Here is a 23,375-nt window from a genome sequence, read left to right on the forward strand (position 1 = left end):
TAACTAGATCTAACTTAATCTATCGGGCTTGCTATAAGTCTCCCTAACCACTAGAGGGTAGTGACTGACAAAATTGCATATCAAATACCTAGTGCCAGCTGCAGTCACGCAATACTTTTTTAAAAAATAAATACATTTGTTTAAACATGTACTTTCCACGTGTTTTACTAATGACGTGTTCGCCTCACTGTTTTTGCTGAGTTCTGCATGTAGTGCTCTCAAAGTTATGCTCCTAAAGCTCAACTGGTTTGATGAGTTTAATGTTTCTGGGTCTTGCTCAAACTAGTACGCTGATGTGTATTCACTCATTTCACATAATGATAACATTGGTTGCCCATATTTGATTTGTAAAAACAGTCGCCAAAACGGAGAATATCACACAGCAAATTCTGAAATCTATATGTTCGGCTTTACATAGACATCTATAATTACAGTAAAGACCTATTTAATCGCTTCACACAGAAGTTGCAAACTTTGGTGAAAAAACAAACAAATAAAAAAACGGGTGTGTGGGACAGAAACCTTAACCAGGCAACATGGCGCCCCCCAGTGTTTTTGTTGCGCTGGATCTGAGAACTGAGCTGAAGGCTGTTTGACCGCCGATGTTCGTAGTTATTTTACAAAAAGACACTTGAGTCAAGCATACGACTCCTGTTTCATTTTAGAGTGCTATTGTAAAATTGCGCTAATGGAAATGACTTTCTATTTAGCTTCACATGTAATAAAAGAAAAGAAAAGAAAAGAAATAAAAATGAAAAGTAGACACACACGATACATTTTTAACAAACTTTTTTTTTTTGCGGGGATCACAATGTACAAAACCAGCTGGAATGGAATTGACCAATGAGCGCAAGAGAAGTTGCGGATTGACGTCGATTGTGACCAATAGCACAGCTTGTGAAACTGTGTTTATACCTACCCACTTTTCCGTACAGGGAGACTGTTTTGGTGAGTTAAGGAAAGTTCATTGAAATAGTTTATAGGTTTAAAAGCGTTGAAATGAAAAAGCGACTCCACAACTTGATTTGTTTCTCCTTGAACTAGGCGTCGGAGCAACAGCGTGAAGCTGACACCGTGCGTTTTTTGTCGTAAAATACATTTGCGCCGCTCGCCCCGTAAAGCTTCATTGTTGACGTTTGTTGTTTTGTTGTAATGTCTTTTGCGCAACCGTGTAGATCGTCCATTTTCATCCATTTAATGGCATTTTCACCCCGAACATGTTTTGAGAATGTATTCGGTGCGTTTTAATAAAACCCGAGATGTTTTTGGCCGCTTTCTTGTCGAAGTACAAACACAATTTTATCGACAGCTAGTTTCGATACAAAATGCTCGAGTGACGCGTTTCAAAACGGGCAGTCCGTGACGTAACGCTGTTGCGTTAGCTTTGGGTGATTTCATTTCTTTGCTTTTTATTCGTTTTGACGACTTTCTTCAACTCTTATTATCGCTCCCTTTCTCCGTATTGAATGAATGGGCTTTTTGTGCGCATGCGTCCAGGAACGAAGTTTATAAACAAGACGTCACATGATTATGAAATTATAAAATAGATAAAAGTTCTCTTCGGGGTCTGCTGTAGTTCTCGTCTTTAGTCCCTCTGGTAGTGAAGTGGAACGGGTCTAATGTGTCTATAGTAAACCTGTTTATGAGAGGGGAATAGCAGCCAGGCTACTGTCCCCTATGCCACCGCAACCATTTATAGCCTATACATTACAGCTCAGTTAGGGATTATGTTTCTGTGTGTGTGCGTGCCTGCGGCTGACCCATGGGGATTGGGAACATGGCTAATGCTGATTCAAGTGTATAGATTAGCCTTAATTCTGGGTCATGTATCTGAGACTCATGTAAATCACTCTGTATGTTTTAGTGCCTGGACATCATGGTGTGGGAGGTGGTGACTCCAACTGTGCTGTCAGGTCACTCTAAATGTCACCAAGTGCCGGAGCCCGAGCCTCAGGCTGAGGACACAGGTAACCACTGATTACAGCAGTTTGTTAAACATGCTTCTGTGCTATGATGAAGCCGTCAAAAAGCCTTACAAAAAAAAAGAGGTCAAGATCTAAATGTCTCTTACCCTGGTTCTGCTGGAGGTTTCTTCCTGTTAAAAGGCAGTTTGTCTTTCCCACTGTCACCAAGTGCTTGGTTTTTTATATTATTGTAGGATCTTTACCTTGTGATATAAAATGGCTTGAGGGGATTGTTATTGTGATTTGGTGCTGTATAATGAAGTTGGACTAAACTAAATCATTTAAAGCCCCGTCAAACAGTTAAAGCATGTGGTGACTCTGCTGTAACCTTCAGAAATGATGATGGATGCAGATGGAGACCAATCGCATGATTCGCTGCGCTGTGACGAACACTTCCCCTCCTCGCCCGGATTCCCCACCAGTGACAGTTACATGGAATATGGTATGTAAGACACGAGGAAGCAGCTTGCAGGTTTCAGCTCTTATCAAAAGGAATTTAACCGTTTCTAATGTCTGTTTACTTCTCCTAGATGACCTCCCAGATCTACAGGAGGTTCGAGAGGAGACGGAGTCAACATCACCACCTGTGTACCAGGTGGAGTTGGGTGTGTCACACCAGGAACGAAACACACAGACACACAGACCAGAGCCTCCGGACACACGCTGGCTGACACAGCTAGCACACATTGCCACTGGACCTCAGAGTCCACTGCTACAGGAGCCTCCTGACAGCAGGTAGGTACATGCCTCTTAAACAAAGCTTGAATACTTTACTGAAGGTACAAATAACTGAAGGTACAAAAAAAATGTGATACATCTGTGCTGAATCTACGTAGAGTCTGTTCTTTCCAGGTTATGGTGTAAGTTATGGGATAGTGTTTCAGAAGGGTTCATGGTTATGATGCACCTATAGTGTATATTTAACACATAAATATAAGTCCCTCTGTAGATGACAATATTAGACATTTCTGGTCTCCCTCACATCATAGAGGGCCAATAGTAGAAAAAATGTCTGAAACCAAGTGTAGAGTTGTCTCAAGTGTGAGCTTTTCACTCACAGACATTACTTGCACATTTGCTGACATAACTATTTGAAACGCCGGAGCTATATTAATATGACAACCCACCACTGTAACAATATATTATCCCCTTTAAAGGTAAAGTATGTAAAATATGACCACTAGATGTCAGTAGATTACACATTGCAGTCAGATGAGTTTTGTTATCCTAACTACAGTGGCCCCTGTGTGGCAATCAACTCTGGCTGCCATTCATCAGTAGTGAGTGTAGGTCAGTCTGCTGTTTACCTCAGCTAGTGTCCACATCTGTGTACTCTGCAGGAGGCTGTAAAACCTTGAGGAAAGAGTCTGATACGAGTCAGTGAGTCTGTGACGCTCAATTCTGTCCGATAATAGCTGTACAGAGCCTCAAATAATGTAGGAATGTAATTTTAAAAAAGTTTATCAGAGGGAAAGATGTTAGGTCACTTGAGCCTAACATTACATGGAATAATGTTAGCACATAACCAGCTGTGGTTGTTGTCTTGCCAGCTCATTGTTAGTTGTATGGAAACAAGAAGGTCACATATCTAACACGCACAAAAATGTTTATTAAAATGTTAGAGCCTTGACATGACCACCTCAAGCCGCTTCTTCTGATGAGGTGGAAATAAGGGAGGAAAGAGAATAATGTACAATTGTTAAAATATCATATATAGTTTGAAAGAGAAACTTGTGATCTTTAAATTAAAAGTAACTTATAAGGCATGCAACATATGTGGCCGTTCTCTAGCATACATAAAACAGTAAGGCAGAAGCACGATGTCTTTCTCCACCACTGTATGGCAGGGCAACAAGTGCTGTGTTCTCCTTTGTATTTGTAATGTATTAAGTTTATGAGAAGACATCGGTGTTTTTAAGATATAATTACACATTAATCAGTGTATATTTATGAATACAACATTTTTTTTCTATGAAATAACTTCAACAGTTTACAGACTGTACCTTAAACATAGATGTATATACTTTATTACAACGAAAAAGTGTGTCAGAAACAGGCTTTATTCTCTTTTGGTTGTATTATGAAGAATGTAAAATTCTCCTCCAAATTTAAACAAATCACATTTCAAAAATCTCTTTTCCACACGTGAAAAGTACTGAAGCAGCAAGTGAAGCAACAGAGAATGGTTTATTGTTTTTAACCAGAGAACATGGAAACAAAACTAGCACCATCTCCTGGGGAAATCTGGTACTGCACATGTATTAGTGAAACATTTACAATTGGACTTACTTTTTTCATTGTTATAACCTCATCAAACACTTATCTTAGTTTTTTCTATAGTTTCTTGTTTGGTCACATGACTTTTCCCAAAATGAGGCAGTCTTCTAAGACACTTCAGCTTCAAAGAGGGGATGTTATATAGTCTATGCCTAATATTTCTACTTGTGCACACGAGTTGCTGACATTAAACATACCAAAAATTACAGCTTGTGTTGACAAGTAGAAAAACTTTAGCACCACATCTGAGTGACAACAGCGAGCTTCAGAACATTATCTTTATTACACAATTCTTTGTGTCCTTGAGCCCTCTTTCAGCAACACGTAAGTGGACATTCTGAGCATTTACAGTCACAAACCTCTCTTTTTGCAGTTCTTCTTCAGTCTGCATCCCGAGCAGCAGCAGTGATCTACATTCCTATGCTCGGCCTCCTCCTCCTCTCCCTAGCAGCCCCCTGTCGTCCCTCAGAGGTCACGGCCGGGAGCGTCAGCGCTGCAGGGTAGAGCCTTCTTATTTCCTGTGCTTCAATACCACCCACAGTCAATTATGAAAACTCACTTACACCACTGCTTTTATAATTGTATACGTTTAATAAAGTAGTGGGGTTTTGGTGAAACCTCCAGAGCTTTTCTGGCTTCTTATAGCATGCATTGATCCTGATGATGCTTCTGTATCTTTCCACAGACAAGCAGTGAATGTGGCTCTGCAGTGTCCACCAGATCTTCTCTGTCTGATGATGAAGACATGGGCTGGAGTTTTTCCTGCCCACCCACTGCCTGGCACTGTTTTTTCAAGGGTACGTACAACACTTACACACTCAGTCAAGATGGACTGATTGTGTTCTTTCATTTCACAGTAGCTCACTGCTCCTCTCTGTCACCAGGAACTCGTCTGCATTTCCACAGCAGCTCAAATATAGAGTGGCGGGAAGCTGAGGACTTGGAGTCTGCTGAGGAAGACTCTGCTGATGAGGAGCAGTCTAGATTTCTGAAGGTACGTTAAGCAAGCAGCAGACTGCTGGGAGCAAATGCATAAAAAAAACAAGCAGGGATCCACCAAAAGACATCACACAGTGAGGTAAAAATACCACTTGTTCTTCTGCAGAGTTATGGCTCTGAGGGTCTGCAGCTGGTGGAGCATGCAGAGATTGTGTTGTCTGGTCAGGCTGTTCTACAACTGACCTTTGACCCCGGCACATTTGGATATATCCCCCTGACTGCCCGCTGCCAACTGGATCACCCCTTCTATGTCAAAAACAAAGGTACAAGTGTGGTCAAGGTTTAAAGAGACTAAACAGCATCAATGACTCTGCAGACATTTCATCCTCCTTTCTGTCATCAGGCTGGTCATCCTTTTACCCCAGCTTGACTGTGGTGCATTATGGGATACCATGTTATGAAATGGAAGTGGGAGATGTTTGCCTGCCTCCGGGACACAGAGACGCCAAGCACACAGAGGATTCTCCAGTCTTTGACACATTTAAAAGGTAAAGCAGATGTTTGCAGTGTCATGCTTAAATACAGTGTTATGCGAAAATGACTCAGTACTAAGGGAAAGGTCTTAAAACAGTAATCAAATGCCCATATAGAGGCTGTGGTTTGGGGTGAAAAAAAGAGGGAAAATAGTCTTGTTTGAACCAGCTAAGCCTAAAACAAACACCACTTAGTTTCAAATCAACCTCTGTTTGTCTCATACTTAGTTATGATTTCACTCCTCTGGACTCCTCGGCGGTTTACGTATTGAGCAGTATGGCGAGAAGGCGACGCGCTTCCCAGTCCAGTGGGGGAGCTGTTTCTCCAGACAGAGACGTGCTTCAAGGTCCTGCACTTCAAATCTCCTGAATTATTACTTACTCACTGATACCGTTCAGTTTGCAAGATGCAAAAATCCCTGAAAAAAAAAATTCATGTGAACCCTGTTTTGAACCCACAGATGTGCACAGTCCCAGTCATTCCCACACCACCCAGCAAAAGCCCCCCAAAAACCAGCTGCTCAGTACACAAGGAGGCAGCAGCGCCACACCCACTAAGTGCAAGCGGCCAATGAATGCATTCATGCTGTTTGCCAAGAAGTTCAGAGTGGAGTACACGCAAATGTACCCGGGCAAAGACAACAGGTGGGTGCATGCCATGGTTGTTAGCGTGGGTGTTGTGTAGGAGTAATCAGGTGTGTGTGTTAGTAAATGTGTGTGTCTGCCATCAGAGCCATCAGCGTCCTCCTCGGTGAGCGATGGAAGAAAATGCGAAGTGAGGAGCGTCGCGTGTTCACCATGCAGGCCAAAGCACTCGCAGACGAGCAGAAAAGACTCAACCCAGACTGCTGGAAACGGAAACGAACCAACTCTGTAAGTACATACATGCGCGTGCACAGCTTCACCCACTGTTTTGTATTTCTGCTTCATCCTGCCTCTTTGTCTTGCAGGGCTGTCAAGGAAATTAAAGCTACAGAAAAGAAAAGAGGACAACTGACAGAGCCTGTTGTGTACACACACACACATACACGCACTCACATACGCACATTAAAAAAAAGAGCTATGCATAACCGAATATTACGCTTTAGTTCTATATTTGTTTTGTCTTGATCTCCTAAATCCCTGAATCCTGTTATAGTAATGCAAAAAAAACAAACAAACAAACAGCTGCCCCTGGTGAACACCTTGGGCTGCTCTCAACAAACATCACTTTCCTTTTTCTTGCCTTTCAAAGGTGCTACTTATAAAATCTTGAAGTGCTATAAATCATTATTTCTTAATAGGAATTAGCAGAGGTGTCAAACATCGCCTTTTTTTTGAAATGCTGCGGAACGCCCGTAGTGTCTCCTGCCGGGGACCGGATATTTTTCCAAAGAGATGAACAGATTTTAGCTCCAATGAGCAAAGTTCATCTCTACACGTGATTCTTACATCAATGTGATAATATCCACAAAAAAAGAAGAGATTCTGATGATCTTCAGTTTCTCACACTATGCTTGAAACAGGTGGAAGTTGTGGTGCTTTTAGCCAAAGTAGAGAATGTAGCTATTTTTCCAAAATTCTATATTGTACAATAAGAAATATACAATTTATTTTATTGCCTGTATTACTTGTATTTGGACTCAGTGTTATTGCACAAGACTACATATGTTAACTTTGCTTTCATTTATCACGTAGCATTTAATAATGAAACACCACAAACTCTTAAACAGGGGCCTGGGTTTTATTCACCTCCCCACAAATTAAATGTGGCCTTTTTTAGCAGCAATAATAATAATTTGCTGTATTTTAGTGAGTCTCCAGTAGTGCTTCAGTTTTTCTCAGTAAGGGTTCCTCGTGGAGTTGTTATGTAAACAAATGTGTTTACATTTGGCGTTAGTCACCTAAACCTGCCGTGTCATTTGGAGGACTGTGCATCACGTCACCCTTGTGATCACGTGACAAACCAAGAGACCGCATAATATCATTTGAATTCATCAAGTTGAAGTGATGAAGGGAAAAATAACCATTAAATGTCAACCCAAGTTAAAGCTCTTTCATCTTTGAGGTTAACAATTCTAGTGGCCAACAATGGAGGTAAAGAAAACCATTGAAATGTGGTGGTGCAGTAACTCTAGGTCATCTAAAGAGGGTCATCTGTGCGCTGGTCCACCAACAACCAGAAACAAGTTGCTTTACATGTAGACGAGGCTTAAAACTCTACAGGGTTAAAGCTTCCCTGAACTCCTTGAATCCCTCACTTGCCCAAAGCTTTTATTTTGAAATAAGAAATGTATTTAAGGAAGTAGAACCACACTCTAATTGTACTTTGAATTAAATGACAATTACTTGGACAGTAAATAATCCCACTGCTTAAAGTTTAACTTTACCTGTGACTACTGGTGGCTTGACTTCGTGTAAAATAAATAAATAAAATAATAAAAATAAATTAGTAATACAAATATATATATATATATATATATATATATATATATATTCTAGCCACTGTCAGGCAGGTAGTGTGCACACTGAGAAAAATTATGACGTGCCCATTGATTAACCGCTACTGTGAACATTCGGTGAAGCTAAATGCCAAGAAATCATCATGAGCAGTCGATGTGATCGGAAACAGGGAAATGTACGATGATGAGGTTTTGTGGTGTATTTTATTCAGGATGTTTTGTTTTTGGCAAAAATAAACAACTTTGTGAATGTGTTTACATGCACATTGTAAAGAGTAAAGAAGGAAGGACATTTTACATTTACATTGTAAATGTAAAATTGTTTACACTGTAAAATTTAGAATCTCAAAGATGAAAATGGGAAAGGAAATAAAGCAGCCCTGAGGCCTCACTGATAGTAGGGAATGCTTGCCAAAGGCACTAAGAAGAATTCTGGTATACAATCATAAGCATTAAAAAAAAAAAACTAACAGTACTGTTCCTCTTACTAAATAACTGAAAGTGAAACGCGTCTCAGTTCGGAAAACCTTCTGCCTGAAAAGCGCGACCCGGGGCTGAATCGTCATACCTTAATAAAAAAAACAGGAGATATTCCCCGTGTGCATGTAAACACACCCACTGCTAGAAATGTTTGGAATTCAACAGGTGTATGGGAACTCAGCTGTGTGAGGATTTAGAGATGTCACACAATTATTATGAGAGAGTGGGTTTGTGTAGATTTGCTATCCAGGCAGAGTGCAGGAAGGGTGGGCACTCTTAACTCCCACTGCACAACGAGGTTTATTCTTAATGCACTATATACACTTTATCTACTAGTTTTTGTGACTGCTACAGTATAATGTGTAAAGATAAACATTAATATGATCATATAGAAATCTATATTTTTGGTTTTGACTTATCTTTGGTAACTTTTCGTGGTTGTGCTTTGGATTATTTGACTTTTTGTCTTTGCCATCATGTCATGTACAGGTCCATCAGGGGAGACAATGCAATACAGTGTATTATAGTCAAAATAAAAGTGTGATAAACATGTAATGCTCCATGTCTTTACTTCTCTTTGAGTCCAATAATGATAATTTGAAAAGACGAGAAGATGTCTACAATAAAGGTTTGAACAAATCTTTAATCTTGTTGCATTATACATACAGCACCAGTTCATAGCTGGAGATAAAGGTGTAGACATTAAGCTGCTACTGTAATTATAGAGATAAAAAGAGATGCCATTTCATTAAAACTATAAACATGATCAATTTTTCCAGGCTAAAATTATCAAATAGAATCCACACAGTTATATATATATATATATGTATGTGTGTGCGTGTGTGTGTGGAAAGGACTAGAAAATCACTTTTTGTAGTAAAATAGAAAATATGTAGAGGTACAGTATAAACATACAGTAATTTGGCCTTTAAAGTATTCTGGGATCTTTACACATAAAGACTTTTTATTCCAGTTAGGACTGCTCTGAGCGTGTTCAGCTGCGGTCTCTGTGATTTACACCAGAAAGAGATTCACAGGTTGGCTAAATGTGTCTGACGCAATAGAAAATACTTGGACCCTTTTAGAAAAATGGAAACAGTCACAGCAAGCGCTACCAAGAATTTCATTGCCAGCCTGTGCCGCTGAGTATTAACAGAACGTTAAGCCTCCCAAAATATCAAGAATATGGGCAGTTTCTATTATTTCCTCCCTTGTCTCGTTTCACAGCAGTAAAATTTTTACAACGTGATGGCAAAAAAAGAAAAAAAAAATCTTATCTCTGCCTACATCTATAAGAAAATAAGAAATGTCATCTCTTAAGATTTATTTTCAAATGGATTTTGAGCCGCACATCACTTTAAATCCCAGATTTGATCTTTTTTGTTTCTTTTTTCCTTTTTTAAACAAAACAGCTGAAACTGATGGCATTTTTTTAACAACACAGGGAATCACCTTTAAGAAAATAGATAAAAATACCTCACCAGGATTTTGGCATATTAGTCACACAAACAGGTTTTTAAAAGTACAATAACGTGACGTACAAAAGGCACTGGGTACCACGGACCATGGAGCCAGTTGCAAGGTGACGTAAACGTTAAAAAAAAAAACGAGCAGTTGCTTCAGTTCTCACCAGTGAGGCCTCGGAGAGGTTTGGCTAGTAAGAACATGATTCTAATTAAGGATACGTGGTAGTTTAAGCCCCACAATGTGCTGGTTAATGTGCAGTGCATTTGATATTTTGCAGGGAAACGAAGGGTTGTCTTGCATTGTTTCCCTTTTTAACAATAAAGTAAGAATTTGCACTTTATCTACATTTATCGGCATTTCTACAATTCCATTTTGCCTGTGCATTTCTCTAATATTGATTTATTTTCTCTTAGAAGGAAGGTGTAACCTATGACGGTAATAAAATAATATACTAATAAAATGAAAGAAACAATAGATAAAAGAAACATTAATAGACAGATTGAATTTAATTATAAGGGATCTGTCATTAGAAATAAACAAAAAAACTTCATGCTGACCAGTGTCAGGTACAGACATGGAGACTTTCTTACCACTATCACCTAATTCCAACTATCCATCCATTCTCTTCCACTTATCCTTTCAGGGTCGCAGGGGAGTTGGAGCCTGTCCCAGCTGTCTTAGGGCGAGAGGCAGGGCACACCCTGGACAGGTCGCCAGTCTGTCGCAGGGCTAACACAGACACAGACAACCATTCACACCTATGGGCAATTTAGAGTTTCCAATTAGCCTTACCCCACTAACTGCATGTCTTTGGACTGTGGGAGGAAGCCAAAGTACCCGGAGAGGCCATGCAAACTCCACACAGAAAGACCCCGGCCTGATGGAATTGAACTCAGGACCTTCTTACTGTGATGCAACAGTGCTAACCACCGTGCCACCCCTAATTCCAACTAATGCTTTTAATGATGATTAAAAATAAAATAATAATGTATTGTTATAAATGATGCAGGGTTTTGTTTGTTGTTCACTTATAAAGGGTCCCTTAGAAGCAGAAGGGTACCTTTTTCTCTCATCTGGTAGCCTTGTCTGCTGTGCATGCTAACATAACAAAAGGGACACTTTCAGGTGTTTCATCATCGCTTGTCGGGCAGAGTAAGAATTTTCTTCATAATAAGTGATTGAAAGGGAAAAGACTTTAGAGCAGAGGTCTTTTAGATTAAATGTCATTTCATTAGATTGTTCTGTTTTGAAAAATGATCTTATAAATAATGATTTTTGAATTTGCAGTAAATGAAAGTATTAGCATGATCAGCAGACCTACTCTTTTCTCCTCGTAATCTCAAATGTGCGCTCGTGTGATTTATTTTCTCTTTCATGCGCATTTTTGTGTGGATGTCTACATGAGCGACTCCAGGCTTTCTGCGATGTTGGTCTGGCCCAGTGGTACAGATCCGTTGGTCTCTGGATTCTGCAGAGCTCTCTGGTCCTCCTGACTGCTCACCAGGCTCAACACCGCTCTGTACAGATACTGGTACTGCTCCTGTAGGGGGTAAAGAGGCAGAACACTGGTAAAAGCTTGCACTTGTTACCTGTCTCATCCATTTATTACTTCTAGGCTGGACAGTTGTGATTCATTATTATCAGATTGTCCTAAATAAACAAAACAAACCCCCCTGAAACCTTCAGTTGATCCAAAATGCTGCAGTAAGAGTACTGACAGGGACGAGAAGGAGAGAGCACACTTCCTGTTAACTCCAGAATCAAATTTGAATTCCTTCCCATCATATACAAACTCTTGAATAATTAGGTCCTCTCTTATCTTAAAGACCCCATAGCATCACATCACCCTAATAGAGCACTTAGCTCTCAGACTGTGGGCTTACTTGGGTATTTAAAAGTAGAATGGGAGGCAGAGTCTTCAGCTTTCAGGCCCCTGTTTCTGTGAACCAGCTTCCAGTTTGGCCAGACGAACACCCTCCCTCCTTTTTTATTAGGCTTAACACGTTCCTTTTTGATAATGCATATAGTTACGGTCTGGTCCGGTGACCCCAAGTTTCTTCCTGTTAAAAGTGTGTTTTTCCTTCCTGCTTTTGCCAAAGTGCTTACTCATAAGAGGTTCTCTGATTGTTGGAGTTTTCTCTGTATTACTGTAGAGTCTTTACCTTACAATATAAAGCACCTTGACAGGACTGTTGTTGTGATTTGGTGCAATGTATTTGATTTTATTTACTTTTTCTAAATTATGCTGGTAGATGAGAATTAAAAGGAAACATTCCAGTACTTACTATATCATTAAATACCCCAGGCCTCATGAGGTTGGTCATCCGTGCCACTTGGTAGACATCTACTGATCCCTCCTCCTCTAGCTGATTGGACAGGGTGGTGAGGGCACAAAACAGTCCTGACGTAGCACCTCCCAAACTACACAACCACACAAAACCATTAAGAACATTAGACGGATTTAAACAGTTTTATGTCCTTAAAAGGAGTCTGACTCATACTCACGGATCATGTACGATCACTGGTCCCTGTGTGTGCGTGCTCTGTTCTCTGACTCTGTTAATGAGATCAAAGCTGTTTCGGATCGGACTGTCTGGGTTGGGCCAGCAGGTGGTGCTGTACTGACGCACTTCCAGCACATAATTGTTCTAGATGCAAAAACAGTTTTAAAGTCTCAGACTGTATTAAAACATTTTGATTGATGTAAAATATTCTCTTTTATCGCGTGTTACCTGTGGAGACTGGACTGTGAAGTCCTGCACTAAAAGTCTCTCATCATTAGACAGACACATGTGCTCCTCCCTGGAGTATGACACAGTGAAGCCATCAATGCTCAGGGGCTGGTCTTTACTGGGCCAGTACGCACGACACTCTTCGTCTCTCTGAGATAAACAGGAAACATGTTTATGTGTGTGTAGTTTTATATAGATATATCTATATGTATAGGTATCTATAAGTTCTACATGGAGTATGTGTGTGTTTTATACCTGGCTGTTTGAGTCTGGCAGACAGACTACAATCTGTGCATTGTGTTCCCAGATCATTCTCCAGAAATCTGCCACCGTGCTGCTCAGAGGAGTCTGGCTCACTATGAACTCCTTAGTGTAGTGATGTCCCTGTGAAAATACGAGCAGCATTACACCACTGGCTGATGTTTTGCCGAGGTTTTCGAGACTGGAAAACATTTGCAATTTCCAGTGGTCTTACCATTACGTAGGATGCATTGATGTAGCCTGTGGAGTTTGATTCTGAAGCAGTCAGAGTGACTCTTGATCTCTCCACTTCACAGAGACATGAAGAACCAGGTTAGAGAGAAAATGCCCCCAAAATAAGACAAAAAACGATATTCCTGCATTTAAGTTCATCATTATAGTTAATTAAAGTAACCACAAGGGATTATTGAGCAAGCTGTGGAAGAAATGATGAGGCATCAGGTAACTTGTCGTCATAATCTTGAACCAAAATATCACATTTAACCTCTGACCTCTTCTTCTAGGTCAACGCATTGATCTAAAGGTCAAAGTCATAACTTTGTATAGAGCTATTTAAAACTCTTTCTTAATGCCACTGTTTGCACTGACAATACAGGCATACAGTGATTAACTACGGGGATTCTAAACATCACGTTATAATTTGCATCGAAATATCATGTCATATTTGAACTCTGAACTCTGCCTTTCTTTCTGGTTTATTGTGTGCTATGTATGGACTGAAATTTCCAGAAATTATCTGCAACATATTGCTGGGAGTTGCCGGTTTTGCCCAGTGAGTAATCCAGATCTGCTTACCAGGCATTAGAGCTCTGGCTCTGTTCCTCTCAGCATTGCCATCTTTCAGGGCAGTGCTGTAGTCTGCGTGCTTCGCCTGACGCTGACTAATTAACTGAAACACAAAAATAAAAACATTTGGTTACATTCACATGGCAGGAACGTCACAAATGATTCATTACAAGTTGGTGGGCGAAAAAGGAAGCATGCTGTACCTTGAATTGTTTATCCATACGTGTCCTGCCTGTGGCACCAGGGGTCAGCAGGTCAGAGACGTAATTGTGAAGGAGGTCAGAGGTCACCAAGGTGTCCCGGCTCAAAATAGCTTCAACCAGGGCATCGTGGATGAATATGTACTGCTCCTAGAAGACAGCAAAAAAATGACTTCCTGGTTTTAGTAAGGTATGTCTTTGTGAACACTAGTGAAACACTTTTAAACGCCACAAGTTACATTTTTACAAGAAAGAAATCTGATATGAATGTGTTTCCTCTGGCCCTTGCTGCTGTTTAGTCATCTAGACTGTCTTTATATAAGTGGCCTAGTTTGCCTGTGCTTGAATAAAATGGAACTAGTAATGACTTTGAGGCTTCGAGGCGCGAAAAGTACAAAAATTATATTGAAAAAGCTCAGCAGCAGAAATCAAGTCCCAGTTTGTCAAAAAATGTGCTGTAAGAGAATACGGCGTATTAATATAATAATAATAATAATAATGTGTGGGGCTATATTTTTCTCGTTCCGTCTTCATCCTCCAAAAGAAAAAGGAGCATGCAGTGAGCTTACACACAGATCGACAAATGCCTCCATCTGCACAGTGACGTGGTTGTTGAGTAAGTCCGTACAGACCTGGCTAAAATTACCCTTAATCTAGCCACTATTTCCTTCTTTGCAAATGTTTAAATTGATATTACATTTCTGGGATTGCCCCCACAAAAGGAAAGGTGAATTCCCACAGCTGTATCACCCTCTTACCTCTGTCTGAACAAGGAAATTCCTCTGTGTGCGGACATGTTTCAGGAAGCCAAGAACGTTCACTGTCCCTTGATCCTGGATCTGCTGCAGCATGCTGTCTATCACAATGTAGGTTCCTGTCCTTCCCACACCGGCGCTGTGACAGACACACGCATCACATGTTAGCAGTACACACACCATCAAACTGTGGTAAGTCTTAAAGAGCAATAAATCATTCCACACACACTCTACCTGCAATGTACCAACACAGGTCCCATCTCCTGCGTGCGGGCCCTGGAGGACGCTCTGATGAAGGAGAGGACGGGCAGAGTGTATTCTGGGACGCCCATGTCCGGCCACTGGGTGTAATGGTAATGGAGGACTGTGTGTTCAACTCTCCTTTGAGATACCTAGAGGATCGAAGTGGGTATGAGAAACCTAACCTCAAAGCCACTTTGGACTATCGCTGCATAGAGAGAAGGGCTTACCTTATTTGCAGTATCCCTGACAGTGAACGTCCGGAGTGTGTAGTAAGCAAGTGTCTTGGTGTTTTTCAGTGTCACCTGATAAGACCCATACTCTTCCTGGTTCTCCTCTGGCCAGTACTGATCACATTTTGTCTGTAGAAAGGGAGAAAAATTCTGTGGATGTAGTTTAATTTTAGGCCTAATACATCTGAAACCGCAAGGAAAACATGTCAAAAGGAAAGTCCTCAAGTGTATAACAAAGCCAGATTGCACTAGTGTCCATTCTGCAGTTTTTCAGCTGTCAGACTGCAGTGAAACTAAATGAAATACCTGAAGTGAATCAGCTGGTGTCTGGTCATGACAAGAGATGGAAGACACAAACTAAAAAGAAATCAGCTGCCTGGGGTCAGTGTGAATGATATCAGATAAAACTGCACTTATGTCTGCGGTGAGGCTTGTGTTTGAGCTCCTACCCGTCCCTTCTCCTTCAGATTGGTGATCATGACAATAACTCCAATATTCTGCTGCCAGATCATCCTCCAAAAGTCCTCCCTGCCTGATTTTAGAGGCCCCTGAGCTGCAATGTATGCCCTCGTCCGCTCATAACCCTGCAAAAGGAAACATCAGTTGGTTTGCGGCAGCCTGGATGTAAGGTGTGTACACGTAAAAGGACCTTTACTTACATCAACAAAGTTAGCGTTGATGTAGTCCCCGCATGTTCCATCTCTGTCCAAACTGTTAGAGAGCTTAACTCTACTGTGGTCGTCTGAGACAAGTAAAGAGAGTCATTAGCAACCTTCCTGCTGGCTTACACAGTTAAAAGTTGAACAGCGATGCAGTGAACAGTGAAGGATGACATACAGGCCAGTATGTTGATGTATCGGTTCTTGTTTTTGTTGTCAGGGTGATTAGAGCTGTCTGTAGTAATGCCCATGTCCACTGTGCATGCCTGCACCTCCTGAAACACACAATCCAATACTGATAAGAATGACAGTAATTACTCAGATGAACACAATGAGGCTGTTTTTCTTACAAGCATGGAGGTTTGCGTTCTCTTCATTTGTCACATTACAATGTGAAGGTCAGGTATATAGAGAAGCTACTATAGGAAATAACAAGAAATAAGCACAACTGAATCATATCAAATCAATTTCTGTCTCTCTGCAGTGTGCCTTTTGTCCCGTCTCCCTCCCCTCGCACCCAATCGGTCATAGCAGATGGCCGCCCCTCCCTGAGCCTGGTGTTGCTGGAGATTTCTTATTATTAAAAGGGAGTTTTTCCTTCTCACTGCTTCCAAGTGCTTGCGCATACAGGGTCTTCTGATTGTTGGGGTTGCTGTAGGGTCTTATAATACAAAGCACCTTGAGCACCTCTTGTCGTGACTTGCTGCCATACAAATAAAATGTAATCAAATGAGAGGAGGAGCTGTGTATAGATTTAAGAGAACAAGAAATAAAATCACCCCATGGGATTGGACAAGTCGCCATAATACAAATGTTTTCATTCTGTGATGATGACCCCATATTTAAGCCTCATATTGCAAGCTCTGGGAGAGAAAGGCGACTATTAACAGCCAGTCCCAACAAGCAGCAACCTCGAAGAGCTTCCTGGAGTGGCCACTTAAAATTAAGAATGTTTACATTTTGGCAGACAAAATAATTTTGGTCTCTATAGCTGCTACACCTTTTATGACTTTATGAATTGTACTTTTACTTTATTTTTTATTTATATAGCACATTTAATAAAAAACAAAATGTTGGCCAAAGTAATTTACAATGATAAAAAAATATTACACAGTAACACATAACATCAATAACAAATAAAAAAATACCTGGTAACAGATGAGTAAGTAGATAAACAGGTAACTCTCATGCGGTGTTAAAAGTGAGTAAAAACGTGTTGAAGATGGGATTTGTAAAGATTGACGGTCGGGGCCTCTCTAATGTGGAGAGGTAAATCATTCCACATTTTCGGCGCTACAACCGCAAACGCCGGGTCACCTGTATTGAATTGTATGAAACTCTTGTATGAATTGTACCAGAATTAATTTGCAGTTCACCTTGTTAAACTTTTTCAAGGTTTAAACATAGGTGGCTATAGCCATTAGCCAACTGCTAGGCCACACCTTAGCTAGCTTGAGACATGGACGTAGCGCTCCTTTCTGTGTTTGTGCCTTTGGAGTGATTGAATGCAGCCATCTAACAAACAACATGGATTACTGTCTAGTTAAGTGTGCTAGTAGTCCTTCGAACAAGTCTATCCTTCAGTTTTTGGTGAATATATTTTATTTGCCTGTTTCTTTCTCTGTGCATTGTACCCATACAGTCAAAGGACACAGGTTGCTAGAATTGGCGGATGGGTAATCAAAGTTACTCGTATATTTCTCTGTATTTCTGCCATTTTTATTGACTTCCATTGCTTTTATTAGAAGTGTGTTTAACTCGCACAGGAGACCATATTATTGTGTGTAAAACATGGTGAGTGCAGTAAAAGAAAAATACATTTTCTTCCCAATTAAAACATCAATATGGAACGCTAAATTTTAAAATGTAAATTTTAGATTTTTTACAGTTGCAGTTACACTTGTAAAAATCAGGCCAAGAAAACAACAACAGCTCTGCAACAGGAGAGGGATGGTTGGTGTCTTACCTCATAGGACTCTTTGACAATCTAATGGAGGGTGGTGAGGATGCAGAAAGCACGGCGATGGTGGAGATGAGAGGAGAGTGGGATAGGGGACCAAGATGATGGACAGACAGACAGACAGGGAGTCAGTGCAGGTACAGGATATAGGGGTTCAGATACACACAGAGAGGTGTGTTTAAAGTCCACAGCTCCCATCTGAGCTGTGGACTTTAAACCTGCTACTATGTAAACCATGTTTTGTTATTTTACAAGTATAATTATAAATCAGGCTAGTTTTAATGTAATGATATAGAGAAAGTAAGCAAATGTAAGTCCCCCTGGCAGTAATAAGGGAGAAGTAAACTTTATCTAATCCTATCTGTGTGTGTTTCTTAGGAGGTTCATGCTAGGAAACAGGGGTGACTAATGCCATGCAAATGTACCTGTTGAAATTAATCCATGTGTTTCTCTCAAACCATTAACCAACATTCCGATATGTCAATACTCCACATAAGACTAATATCTCTTTCTTCACATTCTAAACAAGCTAAAATGGAGATTTTAAAAGCCTGAAAGTCAACAGGTAGTTTGCAAGTAGCTGGCCTAGCATTGACAACCTGTCTTTCAGTTGTAAAGTCCAGTTTTCAGGTCAACAGGTTTAAATTTAGAGTCTGGTGTGAGAAGAAAGCTGCACGGTCATGGTTAGTACCAAAACCTTCCTGCATGTTGATGTTGCACATCTGCGTTACACATCAACGCCATGCTAAATGATCCGCCTAAAGAACGTGATGTTAATAGAGATATGGAAGAGCATTAAGGGGCTATGACAAATGAAATACTTATACACATGGACCAGAGCTAGGTGATCTATTTATATGCTGGTTACGTTTTTGTACAAATCCAAAAGCAAGAAAATTTTTTGTAAGTCTCCTAAAAGCGCAAACATACTGTAACTCACTAGATTTTTTTAAAAACAAAAATATCTTCTTCTGAACTCAAACACTGTGACTGGAAATGTCACCGACCTCAAATTCCTTGGAGAAAGTGTTGGTGGTCTGGAGCTCCATGACATGCTTCACAAACTGCTTCACTGTCAGCGGCTCGTGACCATCTGGAACACAAGACTGAATATTAACTACATCCTGGTCACCTCAGCCTAACAGTTACAATAAGACTACTAGGGGATCCTTTGAGCATGTCACCTGTGGCCAACAGCAGGGGTGTAGATGGAGCAGATACAACTTTAGGCGATGTGTCATCTGGGTAGAAATTAGCTGCCTGGAAACAGTTTCTGTGACATACACACAGACATAAAATCTGAAGTAAAGTGCAAGGGTGCAAACTATACAGACAGGCACAGTATGTTTAAGTTGGCACGTACCTCCAGTAGATGAGTATTCCCACTAGTACCAGCAGACAAAGGATGGTGAGAGTGGATACGACAGCCAGAGGAATGACTGTCCTCTTCTCTCTGTCCACACCCTCAACAAGTCCGACCCGAGACTCGTGGCTGCTGTTGCTTCGCTCTGTAAGAGAGTAGGAGACAAGTTTGAAAGTCAAGAATGAACTATGAATTTAAATTGCTATTATTTACAACACAGAGCAACAGTTAAGAGCACAAAAAAACTTTACATAAGAATTTCAAACTGTTCCCCAGAGGTTCCTGTGAAAAACAACTGGTCTGGAATTAAGTGTGGATCTAATGCCCACTTTTGGACATAAGTAATCATACTTATAAAGGTGGGATTAACTATATTCCATTTAAGAGGAGCTGTTAACAAAGCTTGTCTCAAATCACCAGTGCTTTTCCTACCATCAGAAGTCTGTTATCATCTTCTAAGATGACATATCTAACATGTTTTCAAACTGTTTCCTACCATGGATGTATTAAGAGAGGTGAATATACTATCAATCAGATTTCCTGTCTTGCCACAGAGAAGTGCAATGTTCTCCTCGAACTCCTGAGAAAAAGCTCTGGATCTTCACCTGCTAAAGATTCAGACCAAGCCAGAACCAGTTGTCAAACATTGTAATGTGCTGTCTGCAATCTTACCACATAACGCATAGTCAGTTGATCCAGATTTAACTATCCGTGTCTCCACCAGTAATATTGCTTCTGTATTCTACTTGATTATTGACTCTGATCAAGGTTAAATTAAGAGAAGTGCACCACCTCAAACCTCAAACAATGGGCTGACCTCCCAGCCCATTGTTCCTTCAGTGGGCTGGTTTCAGTCATTATGCAAATGTACTGTTTATAAGGTTGGGGAAACCTGCAGTCAGCTGAGACTGAAGAAGTTACTTGGATGAGTGACGAAACGTTTCTCCCACTGAAAACACTACGTCCAGATGAACAGAATCAACTTTTGGAGACCTCAAACCTAGTTAGCTGAAATTGGACTTGTATGCATGTCACATTCCATAACAAACAGCCAGGGCTGTGTCAAATACTACAGTATTTACCTTCCAGTTGCTCCTCCGTTGCCTTGTTGGTGTCCGTCAGTCTGACCAGAGGAACAAGAGGTCCCAACTCAGGGTTACTTGCACCATCAAACAATAACCCATCTACACTGGAGAACTCCTGCACACTGTCTTCAGCTATGCCTTCTTTGTCCTCTTTAGTACCTCCTTTTATGTATTCTTTATTCTCAAAAGTAGATTCAACCCCTAAAAATGGACCTATAAGGCTTTTGTTTTGATTGTGTTTATCAATTCTGTCACCATGGCCTTGTTCTTCACTGTGGTCAAATAGTATGGACTCTGCTTTTTCACTTTTTGAAAAATTGCCTTTAAGACCTTTGGCATTATTGTCACCTACAGTTCTAAAACCCTTTTTACTGTTATTAAGTACCTTTAGATTTTCTCTAAATTCAAGCCCATCATGCTCCCCAGAGCCACTGACATCCTCAGCTCCACTTCCGCTATCACCATATATTGTCGTTCCTAATACACTTACCACTATCTTTTTTTCTTTCAGCATCTCCTCAATATTCCTTAAACTCTCATTTCTTACTCCCCTTTCTCTTATATTTTCTCCTTCCTTTCTGTTTAGCTCACTTTCATTCTCCTGTATCTCATTCTTTGTCTCTTTTTCATTCTCATAGTTTTTGCTTTTTGTTACATCTCTTTCATTGATCACTGATCTGTCATTATCAGTGACCATCTTAGTTACTGCTGATCTACTTTTGTCCTTGAAGCTAATAGTTGAAATGTCAAACAGTGAAAATTCAGTTTTAACTGCAGCAGCTTCATTGATTTCCTCATTGAAGCCATTGCTGCCAAGGCCAGAGCCTGATCCACTGTCTTCTGCTGAACTTTCTGACAAATCCAGACTTTTGGAATTAAAGAAAAATGTTATTGCACTGACATTGTAGTTATCAATTTGTTTATCCGCCCTGGCTTCCATTTCTCCCATCTTGCTATCACTTTGAGAATGAAGAGACTTGATTTTTTCTCCATCAGCAGTGTTTGTTTTTGATGGGTTTATGGTACTCCAACCAGAATTAGGAAGGGAATAAGTGGCAAATAATTGATCCTGTGAAGACGTGGTAGAGAATTGAGGGATTTCTACATCAGTCTGCAAAGGAACAAAAGTGGGCTCTTCAGAGGACTTGTCATTATGATGAACGATAACACCACTTTTCCTGTTTTCATGGAGGGCAGGAAAAAGATGGAAGATGGCAGGGTCTTTGCTGAAGGGTGTCTGTAATGGAGGGATTACACTGGATAAATCTCCTTCAGCAGAAGATGCCCATTCAGAGACTGTTGCAACTGCAGGGTTGATGATAATTCCCTTTTGAGTGTTTGTGAAGCCAGACGAGGCATCAATGGTCGAGTCTTCAACCGTCGACGTGGCTGTATTCGCTGCAAAATATTGCAAAGTCAAAAAAAAAAAAAAATCCAAGACAGAAAGCTTACAGAAATATCTCCTTTCATTTTGTGTTTCTCAGGCCAGCAAAGATGGAAGAAAAGGAAAGAACTGTTCTTCATTGAGTGTGCGAAAATTCTCCATAAAGGGTACTCACTAGCAGATGAGGCACCCTGGAGATGAAGCAAAGCCTTCATTCTTTAAAGAGGACAGAGGAAAAGAACAACCACCAGAGTGCGCTGTTGAGGCGCAGAAAGAATTCAGACACAGAGAAGGAGTCCCAAAGCAGACGATAATCACCAAGCTCGAGTGGATTCAAGTAGATTACATTGAGCAAGGAAAAAACTTGACCTTCTTGAGGTATGTGCTGAAAGATTTGCAAGAGTCAAACATATTTAATTTCCGGACCAAAAACCAAAGCAAGAAAGGAAGCTGCCGATCATCACTCTAATCATCAAAGCCAACATAATTTTCCTGGCCATCATAATTACCACCACCACATTATCCACATCATGTCACTAAACAACTGATCAGAGAGCGCAGCAGTGATTAGCTACACGGGCCATTAGAGGAAAAAAGCAAACAACCACCACACTTAAATCCAGCTTTCCACCACAGAAGAACTTAATCATGTTCTTATGCATTAAAATTCATCAATATGACAATTCACAACTGCTTTTATTAAGACCTGGAGATCAGTTTTGGTATTTTATTTTGTCTAATGGTGTGTTTGATTGATTCCTAGAGAAGTTGTTACATCTCACCATTGAACATGGGCTGAGTCGTATGCATCAGCACTCTGAGGAGAGAGGAGGTAGTGAAGGACTTGTAAACTGAATCGGCAAGTGTGTTGCTGGGGGTCGCCGTCTTTTCTGTGATCCAGAGAGATGAGGAGGGTAGCGTTTTTGGCAGGGGCTCATTTACAGGGGCATCGTCATCTTCAGAGGGCGGCGGGAAGGCTTCGTCCACTATATAACGGAGAAAATGATAAATAAGCAAAGATGGTGTAAACTGAACCTGTCTCATTCTCAATATGTCTCATAAGACACGTTGTGCCGAAACGATGTTCCAGAAGGTCTAAATGTTCTACAGTGATTATAATTTCAGGTTTAGTTCATTTTAAATGTAGACAAACAGTTTCAAACTGAAACTAAACAGTAAAAGATTTACACCACTTGGCAAGTGCCCAGCGGACTTAATCTTCTGTTTGTACCTGTTAGATTAAACTCCCTCCTCGCTCTGCGTGACAAGCTGCAATAGCAGAAACAAACAGAAAGAAACAAGAAAAGCACTTATTCTCTGATCTGACCTGGCACTGCAGAGGCAGGCGTCGTTGGAGGGGAGGTGATGATTTCCTGTGGAGAGTTGTTGACTGTGTCTTCATAGAAGACATCTGTGATGTGGATATCCTCCATAGGAGTTGTGTAGAGCTCTGGTGAAGCAGAAGGGAGGCTATTTCCACTGGCTTGGTGTGGTGGGCCTTGATCTCTTGTCTGCGAGCAAAAGATACAGTGGATAAAAGAACAGATGAAGAACTGAGTTAGGTTGAATGAAAAAAATTGTTGCTGCAAGTAACAGTGAGTCTTTATGTTTGTTCA

At 40.6% G+C, this 23,375-nt stretch overlaps 2 protein-coding genes across 4 annotated transcripts in view; one reads left to right on the forward strand and one right to left on the reverse strand.

The window, feature by feature from the left end:
- Positions 1-835: 835 nt before the first annotated feature.
- On the forward strand, positions 836-9,607 carry LOC120736442 (HMG box-containing protein 1-like). Of its 2 annotated transcripts, none has more exons than XM_040036515.1 (13): positions 836-948; positions 1,865-1,967; positions 2,299-2,406; positions 2,495-2,699; positions 4,615-4,741; positions 4,927-5,038; positions 5,126-5,235; positions 5,347-5,503; positions 5,584-5,728; positions 5,942-6,060; positions 6,175-6,358; positions 6,445-6,586; positions 6,664-9,607. In XM_040036515.1, the coding sequence occupies exons 2-13, from the start codon at positions 1,877-1,879 to the stop codon at positions 6,679-6,681; spliced, it is 1,518 nt and encodes a 505-aa protein (XP_039892449.1). In that variant the 5' UTR covers positions 836-948; positions 1,865-1,876; the 3' UTR covers positions 6,682-9,607. The 2 variants fall into 2 exon arrangements, with proteins under 2 accessions (XP_039892449.1, XP_039892450.1); XM_040036516.1 differs by lacking the exon at positions 836-948 and adding an exon at positions 974-1,074.
- Positions 9,608-11,350: 1,743 nt separating this feature from the next.
- Positions 11,351-23,375, reverse strand: part of ptprz1b (protein tyrosine phosphatase receptor type Z1b) — a 60,315-nt gene continuing 48,290 nt past the window's right edge. Inside the window, exons 13-32 of one of the 2 annotated variants that reach the window (XM_040036511.1) lie at positions 23,087-23,270; positions 22,542-22,745; positions 19,291-19,435; positions 19,112-19,200; positions 18,935-19,020; positions 17,934-17,954; positions 16,146-16,242; positions 15,968-16,050; positions 15,758-15,892; positions 15,306-15,437; positions 15,070-15,227; positions 14,839-14,974; positions 14,084-14,230; positions 13,890-13,983; positions 13,309-13,382; positions 13,089-13,217; positions 12,834-12,983; positions 12,607-12,749; positions 12,387-12,522; positions 11,351-11,641 (exon numbers count right to left, since the gene is read on the reverse strand). In XM_040036511.1, the coding sequence (XP_039892445.1) occupies positions 11,498-11,641; positions 12,387-12,522; positions 12,607-12,749; positions 12,834-12,983; positions 13,089-13,217; positions 13,309-13,382; positions 13,890-13,983; positions 14,084-14,230; positions 14,839-14,974; positions 15,070-15,227; positions 15,306-15,437; positions 15,758-15,892; positions 15,968-16,050; positions 16,146-16,242; positions 17,934-17,954; positions 18,935-19,020; positions 19,112-19,200; positions 19,291-19,435; positions 22,542-22,745; positions 23,087-23,270 (2,487 nt within the window). In that variant the 3' untranslated portion in view covers positions 11,351-11,497. The remainder of the gene's footprint in view (positions 11,642-12,386; positions 12,523-12,606; positions 12,750-12,833; positions 12,984-13,088; positions 13,218-13,308; positions 13,383-13,889; positions 13,984-14,083; positions 14,231-14,838; positions 14,975-15,069; positions 15,228-15,305; positions 15,438-15,757; positions 15,893-15,967; positions 16,051-16,145; positions 16,243-17,933; positions 17,955-18,934; positions 19,021-19,111; positions 19,201-19,290; positions 19,436-22,541; positions 22,746-23,086; positions 23,271-23,375) is intronic. The other variant, XM_040036512.1, reaches the window with a different exon arrangement.

Source organism: Simochromis diagramma, unplaced genomic scaffold (genome assembly GCF_900408965.1).
Source record: "Simochromis diagramma unplaced genomic scaffold, fSimDia1.1 OVJJ01000371.1, whole genome shotgun sequence".
NCBI classification, from domain to species: Eukaryota; Metazoa; Chordata; class Actinopteri; order Cichliformes; family Cichlidae; genus Simochromis; species Simochromis diagramma.